General features: G+C 41.7%; 2 protein-coding genes across 2 annotated transcripts; both read left to right on the forward strand.

The window, feature by feature from the left end:
- Positions 1-275: 275 nt before the first annotated feature.
- On the forward strand, positions 276-4,689 carry LOC138616720 (putative protein MSS51 homolog, mitochondrial). Its single transcript, XM_069691241.1, has 6 exons — positions 276-352; positions 797-946; positions 1,064-1,188; positions 1,396-1,959; positions 2,126-2,219; positions 3,257-4,689. Exons 1-6 carry the CDS (start codon positions 336-338, stop codon positions 3,459-3,461), a joined length of 1,155 nt encoding a protein of 384 aa, XP_069547342.1. The 5' UTR covers positions 276-335; the 3' UTR covers positions 3,462-4,689.
- Positions 4,690-4,907: 218 nt separating this feature from the next.
- Positions 4,908-13,375, forward strand: cog7 (component of oligomeric golgi complex 7). Its single transcript, XM_069691526.1, has 17 exons — positions 4,908-5,362; positions 7,428-7,576; positions 7,757-7,873; positions 8,178-8,346; positions 8,464-8,546; positions 8,654-8,776; positions 8,858-9,056; positions 9,148-9,275; positions 9,430-9,584; positions 10,590-10,706; positions 10,799-10,864; positions 11,021-11,207; positions 11,301-11,441; positions 11,594-11,677; positions 11,901-12,015; positions 12,333-12,476; positions 12,617-13,375. Exons 1-17 carry the CDS (start codon positions 5,197-5,199, stop codon positions 12,781-12,783), a joined length of 2,310 nt encoding a protein of 769 aa, XP_069547627.1. The 5' UTR covers positions 4,908-5,196; the 3' UTR covers positions 12,784-13,375.
- The last annotated feature ends 828 nt before the right edge of the window (positions 13,376-14,203 follow it).

A 14,203-nucleotide genomic window follows, 5' to 3' on the forward strand; every position in this document is an offset into this window, starting at 1 on the left:
GGGTAAGCAGGTGGGGGTGGGTGGAGTTTAGGTCGAGGCATTGCCACTGTGTCCTCATTAGAATGAATTAATTCTGGGTCTAATTTGATTTTACAATAGTCTATAGGTTTATGCCATAAAACCTGTTGGCGTACGTATTTCTTTCAACAAATATTTCCACAAGAGGCTCTGGGGAAGTCTGGATCTGTCAGTCCTTTTTAGAAGGCCAAGCACAGGTGCTAAATCTGGCACAGCAGCCCCCCAACAGGCTGCTCACATATCACTAAAATGGAGAAACAGCAGCAGAGGAAGCATTTGAAATCTGTCTGAGTCAGACTCAGTCACATAAACTTCAAATGACGGAAGCTGAGAGGTAAGTGGAATTTGTTTTCCTCATTTTGTTGGCAGCTCATTTAATTTAGGATTATGTTCACCTTAAAAATGACCAGTGTGTGTGAAGGCAGCCATGCGTACAGAAACACGTTGACAGAGGCAGCATGACTTGTGAGTGACTGTTTGGGATACTTTCATGCCACCATAGACTGTTTTATAGCTTTTGTTCGTGCTCCGTTCACTTTCTGTCCCTTGTCTGCAACATTCAGACTCAGCATCCATCTGCCCATGCATTCCCTCCACTCAAATTTCCCATACTAAGAATAGACGAGTCAGCCCTCCGTAGTCCACTGCTGAACATACAGTTTGAACACACTTTCTAACAACACGGATATTTGTATTGTTTATAACTGATCATTATTTAAGTTACTAATCAACAATTTGTCAGTTTTACGCCATTAATCTGTAATGGTTCCCTTTGAAGAGCTGTTCCGGAGACCGGGGGTAAACCTATGGCCTTTCGCTCACAAAAAGAGATGTTCGAGAAGATGGAGGAATCTTTTAAAGTCTGTGCTGGTTGTGAGAAACTCCCAAATCAACTTTCAAACCCACAGGACCTGAAGCGTTGTGGCAGGTAAAATAATTATATAAAAACAATTCAGATTTCGTCCATTTGACCTGTGCTGCCAAGACAGTCCAACATCAAAGTTACAAATTTAAAGTCAACTCCTTTCGTCTTCTCTTTTCCCAGATGTCTCAACGTCTACTACTGCTGTAAAGATTGTCAGAAGGACGACTGGCGCAAACACAAGAAGTTCTGCTCACAGCTGCGTCTAGCTGCCATTGACAGAGTTGTTGAATGGCTTGTGTTCAAAGGTAACGTGTGAAAGACAGTCCACACAAACAGTAAAAGTCAATGTGAAAAAAAAAAAGTAGATTCCTCTTCTTCCAAGAAAGGAATATGGTATTTTCATTAAGTTAAAGTATAAGGTTGTACAAGACTGGGCAATTTACCAAAGCTAAGTCTCTACTTCTGTCAAACTACTGAGCCAATAGTCTTTTTTTTTTCCCTTCTATCATCAGGAGATCTTCCATTCCGTACAGAAAAATGGTCCAAGCCCCAGTCAGAGGTTAAAGGTTGGGACGACTGGCTTGCCATGCAGGGAGATCTCACAGTGGGCCTCGATCCAATTCTAAAAGGAGCAAACATGGAAGGGTTGTGGACTAACGCTGGCAGGCCTCGGCCTGACAATGACGACCTGAAGCAGTCTCTGTGGAGGGTTTGCAGCGAGTTCTTCTCCAGGCCGCTGACGATCGCCTGGGGAATGAGGCTGTTTGGTCTCAACCCTTATTCCAAACCTCTCACCGTTCACCTGGTGGGAGCAGACCACAGTGAGACACTGGCAGCCCGGGTGACCGACTATGACGAGCTAAACAACATGTTCCCCGGACACCAGGGCATAGAGGTAGTGATGGTGGGACCAGAGGTGGTGGACGGCCCCATTGTGAGGCCTCCTCTTAAAGCGTTTGGCCCCAAGCAGAGGGTCTACATCAGTGCCTACAAGGGACTCTACCATCAGTTCTGGGAGGATGCGGTGGAGAAAGAGGAAGCAGCCAAGCCAGACCTGGTAGTCGGATTTCATCCAAGTGAGAACAGCCTTTTCCATGACACAAAAATATGGCACCAAATGCCACTTTTACACATGTTTGTGCTGTGTGCTAATAAACAGCAAGCTAGACGAGCTTCTGAGGAAGAGGCTCTTCTTCATACTGAACACTTTCTGATTTTTGCTCCACATCTGTTTGTGTCAAGGGTTTGATGCCAGTCAAGGCCTCGAAGATGGTTGGCTTCCAACAATTCTGCTCCTCAGGGATTATGAGATTCCTTCTGTGTTCACCGCTATCAAGTGAGTGTTATGGAGTAGTTGCCACACATGGGTGGACTACCTGGAAGAAATACAGTGGTGCAAATAACCACGAACATTTGATCATGTACTGTGCTTTGGCACAATTTTAGCAATATTTACTCTTACATTTTTGTTTCATGACACTTTACTACGTATTAACGCTGTTTAAAGAGGGACAGTGTACGCCAGGTTGGTCTCTGTAGCTACAATTTACAGATGTCGCCCTAAACACCTCAATTGCATAACATCGGTAGACACCACGATGTACCAATGTTCCCTAAACGCCTCATATGCAGGCTATAGATAGATAGATAGATAGTTACTTTAGTAATCCCACAAGGGTAATTTTGTATGCTACAGCAGCACTATAGGTACAATGTAGATGTTAGATAAGTAGCTTCGCACAGAGAAGCATCGAGTCCCACTTAGTAACTGCAACATAAAAAAAAATACGTTAGTTTGAAAAGAGTGAATTACGAGAAGTGTTTTATTTACCTATACGTTGAAAGAGAGTGTTTTAATCTACCTGGGCTGGTTTTAATCTACTTGTCACCCATATATAGCCTATATGGGAGTTCCTGAGCTCTAATTTTGTGCAAATACGTTGCGTGTGCATTTTTGAAACGAGAAATCGAATCGATATCACCTCTAAACTAAAGTCAGTAACCAGCAATAAGGTACAACTATCTTTCCCTTTAACACATGTTTAATTCATCACTCAGCCCTCGTGCACGCCACCTAATTTCACTGTGAATAATTCACAAAGTCGTTCGGTGACACTGATGTCACTGAACTTTCATTAGTGTACGATACAGTATGTTTCTGAAGAAGTGTGTGGCAGTAAATAATTACAAATATATATATATAAATTAAAAAGAAATTTAAAAAAAAGTTTGATACCTCCACAGTTAACCAAGCCCACGCTCTATCCTCTTGTGGCTCTGTTATCACTGAAAGTTTATGTATATTGTTTATATATATTGCTGCATATGTGTAATGGCTACTGACAATGTCCTCTTTGTCCTCTCTGTCTGCAGTGAGACAGAGATGACCTACTCTCTGCAAATCCTGCTGGAGTTGGAAATGGACATGAAGGGAAGCGGAGCCAACCCATTCTCGTCACTGAAGCCAGAGGTGTTGGGCTCGTGTCCCAACAAGCTTCCTGTCTACTGCAACTCCCACTACTTCTGTTTTCAGGGTTTGTTGGAGACTGTGGAGTTTGAGGAACAAGAAGAGGCCTGAAGGAGCTAAGTGTGACAGTGCACACACACACACACACACACACACACACACACACACACACACACACACACACACACACACACACACACACACACACACACACACACACACACACACACACACACACACACAAAACTGCTGACTATCATGACTGGAATTTAGATTTTTTTTTTTTTTTTGGACTAAAAGGTTTTCTTTTTATAAAATGTTTTGAATTGTTTTTTTTGTTTTTTTTTAATTGACTTTAAAATACTTGTGTATCTTTATGGATCTAATCAACCCTAAATACAAGTAAAGGTTTAAAGTCACAGACCCTAAGCAGTGTAAAAATGAGGTCCAGTGTGAAAAGAATTAATTTCACATGTGGTTGACAAATACAACTATAAACTGGGTGGCCAGATAACAGAGGAGCCTTGAACACGGTGTCTTTGACATCACCAATTATTCCCATCTCTTAAAGTGAGCTGAATAACAGGTACAATACCTTTTTAATGTCCTCCCAGGTAGCTGCTGAAAACTGACCGAGGTATGTTTGATGTGTTTTCCTTTGCTTTACTGTCATCCAGCTCCCACTTTCCATGTAGCCTTTTACTGCCTTTATGGTTAAGATCATTTTCATGGACCAGACTGTAAAGTGATGAATGTCTACTGCTGCAGATAGGAAATAAATGAGATGCTTTAATCTGAAAGCCTGAGTGTGTGAAGCTCATGCAAACACCATTGTTTGCATATTGTTGTCACTCTTTAATAATTTGTGTAATGTGGTATGAATGTGGAAGTATCAAACAAGGATGAATGAAGTTAGAGCGACATCACATTTTCTATGCCTCTGTAATCAACAAACACGATGTGTACCCTTGTTATTCAATTTATTTTCTTAATACTCTTTGTTATTTTTGTAAAATCTTATTTCACAAATACCCCGATTCTAAACACTACTGTGTATTTGGGTGAGAATGCCAATCACCCAATAACACAATGCAAAATTGCATTTTCGGTATCAACAGCCAGACCTATGTGTTGTATATTCAGTAATGTGTCCACTAACATTAATGCTCAAATGAAACATTTGTAATCTGAAGTATTTGATGCGCAGAATATGTTTAAGGGCATTACTCAATCTGGAAGTGTGGACGACCCGAGAGTCATGTTCAGGGCAAACAAGTGCCAGATGTTTGTAGGGCGTTTTTGCACGGACATATTATGTGTGACACTGCTCCAAACTAATAAAACATACATTCAAACTAATTACGTGGTCCCTCTTTTTTCGAGTTCAGACTCGATGTAACTTAATTAAAAACAACACCAATGTTCACATTCTGTGGACAAAATGTCTATTTTTTATATATATATATATTTTTTAATCCTTCGGATAAGATTATATCGAGCTGGTCAGTTGCGTTAGCACTTGTTTTGGAGGAAGGTAAATAGAAAGCACAACCGGAAGTTGTTGTCAGTTGCACGAAGAGCTCTAGACGTACAGAAATGTCTGCGCTTTTCTCCTTTTAAAGCTGTAGACCTTTAAAAAATAACTCTGGAGGAGGCCGTCGCGTTGTTGGAACTGTATTTGGTTGTAATGATAATCTCGTTTTCCTGGGCTATCTATTTTATATTCGTGTCGAAACCATTGTTTGGGAAGAATTAGCGACGCCGACGTCGGCCATGGGCCGGTGACACCGACCGGGGACAGTCGGACTGAACACCAGCCAGCTGCTTCCACTGAAGAAGGAGTGAGATGGATTTCTCTAAATTCCTGGACGATGATTTCGACGTGAAAGACTGGGTGAACGGCGCCTTCAGGGTGGTGCAGAAGGACGCGCCGGGGAAGGCGGACACGCACGCCGCCACGCTGGTGATGAAGCTGCAGCTCTTCATCCAGGAAGTCAACAATGCTATCGAAGGTCAATGCGTCTTCTTGCACGTTTAATGGCAGGAGTGGAAGATGTTTTCAGATCCTTTACCTGAATGTGAATAGCACACCGTGAAAATATACTCGACTTCGAGTAAATTCTTGCATTCAAAGCCTCGCTTAAGTATGTGAGTATGAGCAAGGAGATGCACTTCGGTATCAAAAGTAAAAGTACACAATCTGAATTCAATTTTCAGTCAGTAGTTCACTTTTATATGATGCTTTTGGATTAATATTACTGCTGCATTCATGTGTGTGCTGCCTTTAACTGCTGTCGTTATTTAAGGTTGAGCTGATTTGTGACTACTTCTGTTGGTTAGTTTAATGCATCATATTCTATAAGAATATGTAGTAATGCTTCATATTCCATAATAATATGTAGTAATGCATCATATTCTATAAGAATATGTAGTAATGCATCATATTCTATAAGAATATGCAGTAATAATGCTTCATATTCTATAAGAATATGCAGTAATGCTTCATATTCCATAATAATATGTAGTAATGCATCATATTCTATAAGAATATGCAGTAATAATGCTTCATATTCTATAAGAATATGTAGTAATGCATCATATTCTATAAGAATATGTAGTAATGCATCATATTCTATAAGAATATGCAGTAATAATGCATCATATTCTATAAGAATATGTAGTAATGCATCATATTCTATAAGAATATGCGGTAATAATGCATCATATTCTATAAGAATATGTAGTAATGCATCATATTCTATAAGAATATGCAGTAATAATGCATCATATTCTGTAAGAATATGCAGTAATGCATCATATTCTATAAGAATATGTAGTAATGCATCATATTCTATAAGAATATGCAGTAATAATGCTTCATATTCTATAAGAATATGTAGTAATGCATCATATTCTATAAGAATATGTAGTAATGCATCATATTCTATAAGAATATGTAGTAATGCATCATATTCTATAAGAATATGCAGTAATAATGCTTCATATTCTATAAGAATATGTAGTAACGCATCATATTCTATAAGAATATGTAGTAATGCATCATATTCTATAAGAATATGCAGTAATAATGCTTCATATTCTATAAGAATATGTAGTAATGCATCATATTCTATAAGAATATGTAGTAATGCATCATATTCTTTAAGAATATGCAGTAATGCATCATATTCTATAAGAATATGCAGTAATGCATCATATTCTGTAAGAATATGCAGTAATGCATCATATTCTTTAAGAATATGCAGTAATGCATCATATTCTGTAAGAATATGCAGTAATGCATCATATTCTATAAGAATATGTAGTAATGCATCATATTCTTTAAGAATATGTAGTAATGCATCATATTCTATAAGAATATGCAGTAATGCATCATATTCTGTAAGATGAGCGTATTTTTGCAGTATCGCTGTATCGGATGTCAATCATTAATCTCAGTCAATTCTTCATGAACTCAGAAAAACCTCCTGTTTTCAGCTTTGCGTTGTTGCATTTTCCAGCAAGTCCAAGTAGGTTTTTAAATAGTTTGTTTACTTTAAAAGTAGAATTATTTCTAGATTCAATCCTCCAGTTTATGAGAAACATTCAAAACACTGACATCTTGGTTTCCCTCAGTTCCTGGAGAGTTTAGGTGCTGAAGCAGCAGCCTAGTTACGTGAAAACTATGCATTTTCACATAATTTTGTCCTATTATCATGACAATATTTATATAAAAATGAACTGTCTGCCATAGACATGATAATTGCTAAACACGTGAGTCACCCAGCTTTGGCTTGAAACATGACGACTATGCAGAGTCGTGAATGAAGAGAGGAAAGTGCTTTTCATCCACCCACAACTGAATTTGACTTCCCTGAGAGTTTGATGCCTTTAAGCCAAGACAAATATAATGTGATGCATAATCAGAAAAAAATACTCCAGTGTGTAGAAGGTAAATGAGCAAACCCGTACCCAAGATAACCAAAGTGGCACCAACTACGAGATGAAAACTATCAGTGTATTGTTATAGATTTGAATGTCTGTATGTCTGACATGTGTGACTGCATCTTTGTGCAGAGAGCAGTAATCAGGCCCTTCAAAATATGCCGCGAGTGCTGCGAGATGTGGAGGCTTTGAAACAGGAGGCTTCCTTCCTGAAGGAGCAGATGGTCCTGGTCAAAGAGGACATCAAGAAGTTCGAGCAGGACACGGTGCAGTCCATGCAGGTGCGCGAACAGTTCCGTAACTGTACTTCAAATATGATCCGCAAGTGAAACAATGATTCAAATCCACAATGACATACCTGATAGGACAGTAATAATTAGAAGAGCCAAAGCCTGACAGTGTTGTGAAATGTGCCGTGTGCTCGGGGGATATTTGATTATCGTGTTGGTCATGTTCACCAGGTCCTGGTGGAGATCGATCAAGTGAAGAGTCGCATGCAGCTGGCAGCTGAGGCTCTGCAGGAGGCAGACAAATGGAGCACACTGAGTGCTGACATCGAGGAGACCTTCAAAACGCAGGTACACGTGAAAGAGGCTGACACAGGACTTCACTGGCTGTGTGTTTATGAGCCTTTGTTACTCATCCAGGCCTCGCATTCGTATACACGTTTATCAAAATGAGAATATTACAATAAGAGTTTAACCTGACTTTAATCCTGAAAAAAATGATATTATTGTAATGCATGAGGACGAGTTCAGAGTCATCAAAATTTGCAAGGCAACCATCCTGTAAATTGGATGCGGGACAGGTTTTGCTAGAATATAAAGATATTTTGTGTGCACATTAAAAAATACTGCTAATAATGTTCTCTTTATTTTCCAGGACTTTGCAGTGATTTCCTCAAAGCTGACCAGCATGCAGAACAGCCTGGCCATGCTGGTGGACACACCCGACTACTCAGAAAAGTGTGTCCACCTGGAGGCTCTAAAGAACCGACTGGAGGCCATGGCCAGCCCGCAAATAGTAGCAACTTTTAATTCCATGTCTATAGGTACGAACCCTGGAGACAAGCCTTGTGTTGCTCAGATTCATTCCTTCTGCCATGTCTTTGTTTGTTGTAGTTCGCTCTCAGTGTACACATACTTGTATGTTTATTTCCTCTCTGCAGACCAAGCCAAGCTGTTTGTTAAAGTCTTCACAGAGATAGATAGGATGCCACAGCTTCTCGCGTACTACTACAAGTGTCACAAGGTAGCTGCTGCTGCTGGCCTCTCACTGATCTCAATGATTATTAAATAAGTCAGCTAATCGTAAAATCATATTTGCATGTGAATGACTGTTTGTTTTGGCGTCTGTAGGGCCAGTTGGTGAGCATGTGGCAGGATATCGCTCAGAGCGAGCTCAGCCTGCACCAGCAGCTGTCTGAGTTCTACGACACTTTGCTCTCCACGTGGCACACTCAGCTGCAGTGGACCAGTCAGGTAGGACACACTGAAACATCAACACTTGATTGGTTCAGTGAAAAGCTCCAACTCTAACCCAACTGTTTGAAACCACTGCAGGTGTTCAAGAACCCGTATGAGGTGGTGACGGTGTTGCTGATCCAGACTCTGGGGGCCACGGTGCCGTCCATCCCCGTGTGCCTGAGCACGGCCATGGAGCGGGCGGCCCAAGAGCAGCGGCTGGACACTCTGCTGGAGCTCCATCACACCACGTCCAATTTTGGACACAGCCTGGAGGCCGCCATGCTGCCACACCACGGTCCGTGAAGAGATGTGTCATGACTGTAGACCCTGAAGATGTGACGGAGTTACTGTGGGTCCTTATGTTCTGTACGCGTTTCTCTCCCCAGGTGAGAACAACCTGCTGAAGGTGAACGAGCTGGTCTGTGCGCTGTATGATTCCTACAAATCTTATCAACTGCAGTATGGAGATCTGGAGGAAGCCCACCTGCTCATCCAGATCAGCGCTGTACCTTTGGTTAGACACCACATACAAAAACACAGACCCACAAGATGAGACATTTTTATTAAAACCTGTTATGTTTGTCTGATTCACATGTCATTTTCAGTTTTATTTCCTTTGTTTACGGCACTTCTTGTTTCAAACACTCGATATTCTTCCCTGTTTTCAGGAACACGGGGAGGTCATTGATTGTGTAGAAGAGTTGAGCCACTCTGTAGGCAAGTTGTTCGGCCTGGCCAGTGCTGCTGTGGACCGCTGTGTCAAACTGACTGACGGACTGGCAGTGTGTGGCCTCCTCAAAGCCCTCAAAGCCCTCTTCACCAAGTAAACATCCTTTACTCACGATCACTGTCATAAGCCAAACACTAGGAGGGTGGATCAATCTGTTTAGAGACCACACTCCTGTTGCGCGGGAACGGAGTGCAGCGCTGTGACGTGCACGGAGCAGGAAGAAGGTACAACCCTAATGAGTAAGTGGTACGAATTTCCTTGCCTGATCATCATCGCTTCCCGAGTTACACACCTTTCTGTGAGCACTAGTCCGCGCGCCCCGCGATCGTACCGTGGACACGACCACAGGATGCACGTCAAATTTCGCGTCAAACTCTTGAACTTCAAACGCTTCAGGAAGCCTTAGGCAATGAACCAATGAGCCTCCAGAGGTGTTTTGAGTGACGTTCACGTTTCCCTTTGGCAGACCTGCCCAAAACCAGAAAAGGCGCATCAGGTCGAGCAACCGGGTGGGTTTTCTCTGACGTGACTTCGTCTCCCGCTGATAAACTGCTCTGCTGTGATGTTCTGAGGCGCCTGAGGAAAAATATTCAATGCAATCGATCGGAACTGTGGTGCGATGGCACTTGGGTTGTCCAACATGACAATGAGCCCATTCATAGTGTTTTGAAAGCACTTAAGTTTCTCGCCTACAACAACACAATTGTCGCTCCCCGCTGCTCCGACTCGCTAGTAGCTGGCTTCCTGCTGCTTCTTTGATGTCTTTGTCACAAACAAGTTTCTGGACATAAAACATCACCAACGCGTCCGGACCACTGCTCACAAAAGCATGTGCAATTGCGATGCTGATTTAAATCGGAAATTTGTTCCACTCATTGGGTTACGCCTTCCTCGCGCTCCGCGCACGTCATGGTGCTGCTTATCGTTTGTGTTAAACAGAAGCAGTCTGGGAACTTGTTGATGCACCCTCGTATTACATTCATCATATAAGCCATAATTAACCTTTTTACTTTATTCATACAAATAATTTGCCTGATTTTAATGTATGCGGACTTTATTTGATTTATGTTGCCAGCTTTAATTTTGTGCTCCTTCTAGATATGTATCAGACTTCTCCACAACACTCCAGTCAATCAGGAAGAAGTGTAAACTTGAGGATACTCCAAGTTCCTCCGTCTTCCAGGAGGACTGGACAGCCTTCCAGAACTCAGTCAGGTTAATGTTGTTTTTTTATTTGAAATAATTTGATTAGATTGCATACTTTTATTCTAAAAGTCCTCTTTTCATTGACCATTTTCACGTTGCAGGATCATCGCCACGTGTGGGGAGTTACTTCGACAATGCGGGGCCTTTGAGCAACAGCTGTCAAACAAGTGAGAGAAGTGTTTTTTTTGTGTGTTTTTTTTACTGGATGTTCGAGTTGTTCCATTTTACGTGAAACCTTTCATCTCAGCGGACAGTGAACCGCGCCGTTAGGTCTCTGATTTGAAGGAAACGCTCGCATTCTCTGTGATCAATCCTTCCCACAGGATCTTGGGCACGGCGGGAAAGTACTTGTCCGAGTCGTACAGCCCACGCAGCCTGGCTGGCATCCAGGAGGCCAGCTCCACAGAGAGGAGGAGCGCCACCAAGAACCCCTGGCAGGAGTACAACTACCTTCAGAGGGGAAACGTGGCTGAATACAACAACCTGATGGAAGTCCTGTACTCGTTAAAGGTATCATTTAAGTCTATGTTCCGAAGGGAACTGTTGGTTTATTAAAGGCCCTCTGCAGCTCTTCTCATGCGTCTCTTGCTGCTCGTCTTGCAGGAGAAGGGCACCGGTAACTCCAGCTTGTTAGCTGAGCCCAGAACTGCTCTGACCAGACTCAATCAGCAGGCCCACCAGCTGGCCTTCGACTCCGTCTTCCTGCAGATCAAACACCAGCTCTGCCTCGTCTCCAAGATGGAGGTGATTACGTGTCAAGTTTCTGGGTTATTTGATTTCACATAATAATAGATGTGATTTGAGTGCTGAGAGCTTTCGGATTGATGTCGTGCCTTTGAGTGCTGGATGTATTCTGACCTCCTGCTGTTGGATTTGTGCTCCCTGTTTGTGTTAAGAGTCAAGAGGCGCCTGGTTTTGGAGACAGCTTCACAGAGGACCTGCCTACGTTCAGCCTGTCACCTCAAGAATACATTACAAATGTTAGTCATGTTCCACTTTATTCGAGGTCATGATGTTCTGTTAATGATAATAATAGATCTGATTAAATTGTGCAGCACAAATCAGGATTTATGTGATTAGATTGAGTGAAACTAGCGCTTTTTGTATATATTTAGAGCAAATGCAGGCACAGTGTATTTGATACTGTAGCTGTCAGAAACCAGCTGTATCAAACTACAGGAGTTTGTTTCCCCCCCCACGTAGATAGGGCAGTACCTGATGTCTCTGCCCCTCCACTTGGAGCCTTTCGTGACGCAGGAAGACCCGGCACTAGAGATGGCCTTACACGCCGGGAAGCTGCCTTTCCCTCCAGAGCAAGGTGACCGACCATCAGCCCTGATTCCCTTCGCCATCTGTCTCTGAGATTTGTTCTCCTTTTTTTTTTTTTTTACTCCCGTGTCCTTTCTTTCTCTTACTTTTCTGGTTTATCTCCACCAACTGTTCCTCTACAAATCAACAATTTCCTGCCTTTTTTTGTTTTTATTCTTCATTTTTACTCAAAATTTAAAGAGAAAACGACTTGACACATGTCTTCTATAAAGATGCCTCCTTATCAGTGTCCCGTTTCTATTCATTCTTGTTCCCTGGACACCCTGTGAACTGATGGTCTTCTGAAACACCTCCCCTCTGTCTCAGGCGATGACCTTCCCGAGCTGGACAACACAGCAGACTACTGGTTGGGCTCCATTGCTCGGGCAACCATGCAGACGTACTGCGATGCAATTTTGCTCATCCCCCAACTGAGCAGCCATTCCACTAAACAGCTGGCCACAGATATCGGTACAGTCACCAAAATGTTGGACGGCCAGATAGTGACATAAAATCATGTTGTCATTTAATAGTCACAGGTATCAGTTGAAAAGCTCGGTGGCCACCGGTTAAGTTAATGTGTGTCGAATCATCTCGTTTTCTCCCCACAGACTATCTGAGCAACGTGATGGACGCTCTGGGCCTGCAGCCTTCACGCGCCCTGCAGCACATCGTCACCTTGCTGAGGGCGAAACCAGAGGACTACAGACAGACGGCCAAACTGCTGCCTCGTCGGCTGGCCTCCACCATCGCTGCTCTCCGGTGCATCGACTACTAACAGAAAAGGAGAAGGACACTGTAGGTACAGTGTCTCCCGGAGCGGCACTGGGGACTCTCCTGGGTTGTAAACAAGATGAAGAATGTGATATTTGTGGTGGCTGGTTTACAGAGTCGCACTTTGAGTTGCAGCATTTTAGGACATTTCTGTCCAGATAGGTTTGGGATTCAAGGGACTGTGAGGAGACTGAAATCAGATGTTTGTCACTAATTCATGTTCGGTTTGACTTCAAACGAGGTCTCTCCTGTGATGATGCCTTCAAGTCAAGCCAAAAGCTGAATTTGCCTTGACTTCTCATTTGTAGTTTCTGCATTTATAATGTGGGAAGGGACTGAGTGAGAGCATTTAAAACCTATATGATCATTATATATCACACATAATAATAGTATAATAAATCTGGGCCATCAAATTATATTGAGGTAATGTTTCTGATATGAGCTGTATTGATTTCTGTTAACTGAGCTTCTCATTTAGTAGTTAACTTTAGAAGTAAAGGAGGAGGTGATGGAGTGGATTCTCCAAGTGGGCAATATTTAGTATTTTTAATGCGGAATTGCCCAAATCTGTACATAAAACATGAACATCAACACTATTATGTAGTCTGTTGTGTTATTTTTATTAGGCTATTTTTTTTTTTGATTTAGCAGTTGGAATGGTCCAAGTTTAATAAATGTACAACCTCTTTTGCTTCATAATCCCACCGTGGTGAACTGTCCGTATCAAAAACAGTGTTGTTTTACCATTTCATGTTGTTAACTGTGATGACTGTATTTCTTTAAGCTATGAAAATTGTCATCTCTGTCACAAAGTGAAGACGGAGAAGAAAGACACAAGCGGTCTTTACAAGTTTGGAAAAGGAGGCTTAAAATGTTCAATTTTAAGTATTGAATTGGAAAAAAGTAGTATTTGCTGGAGAAGCAAATTATAGAATGATATAATGTTAGACTCTGGGGAATTTTTCACTATATTTTTGACTAATATATTAATTGAATTATCACTGAAATAATCAGTTGATTAATCATTTTAGTCATTTGTCCAACAAAAATGCCAAACATGAAGTAATTTCAGCTCTTCAGGAGTTAAAGATTTGCTGTTTGACTTTGTCTTAAGTCAAAATAAATTGAATATCTTTGGATTTTAGATTACTGCAGTCAGACTAAAACAAATTGAAGAGTTGGCTGTGGGCTTTTTGGTTTTAGTGATGGACATTTTTCATCATTTCCTGACATGTCACAGACCTTTAACGAATAATCCCCCCATCTATAAAATAAGCAGCACATTAACTGATTGAAAATAATCCTTAGCTGCAGCCCTGAATACATTAAATGTAAAAATAATCAAGTGACCTGAATGTGGTGCAGCTTGTAGGCCTATTTGAAGTTTGTCACATGTTTTGCATAAATTACCAGGAACAAAGCAA

The sequence above is a fragment of the Brachyistius frenatus genome, unplaced genomic scaffold (genome assembly GCF_029030835.1).
Source record: "Brachyistius frenatus isolate BFR_SWC_R1_liver_20210118 unplaced genomic scaffold, ASM2903083v1 Contig_11, whole genome shotgun sequence".
NCBI classification, from domain to species: Eukaryota; Metazoa; Chordata; class Actinopteri; family Embiotocidae; genus Brachyistius; species Brachyistius frenatus.

Excerpts from the sequence above, each read along its gene's own strand:
- LOC138616720 (XM_069691241.1), top strand. Across the intron at positions 947-1,063 it reads GACCTGAAGCGTTGTGGCAG|ATGTCTCAACGTCTACTACT; the intron begins GTAAAATAATTA and ends CTCTTTTCCCAG. Across the intron at positions 1,189-1,395 it reads TGAATGGCTTGTGTTCAAAG|GAGATCTTCCATTCCGTACA; the intron begins GTAACGTGTGAA and ends TTCTATCATCAG.
- cog7 (XM_069691526.1), top strand. The coding sequence starts at position 5,197 with ATGGATTTCTCTAAATTCCTGGACGATGATTTCGACGTGAAAGACTGG. Across the intron at positions 9,276-9,429 it reads AGATCAGCGCTGTACCTTTG|GAACACGGGGAGGTCATTGA; the intron begins GTTAGACACCAC and ends CCCTGTTTTCAG. Across the intron at positions 10,865-11,020 it reads GAGCAACAGCTGTCAAACAA|GATCTTGGGCACGGCGGGAA; the intron begins GTGAGAGAAGTG and ends TCCTTCCCACAG.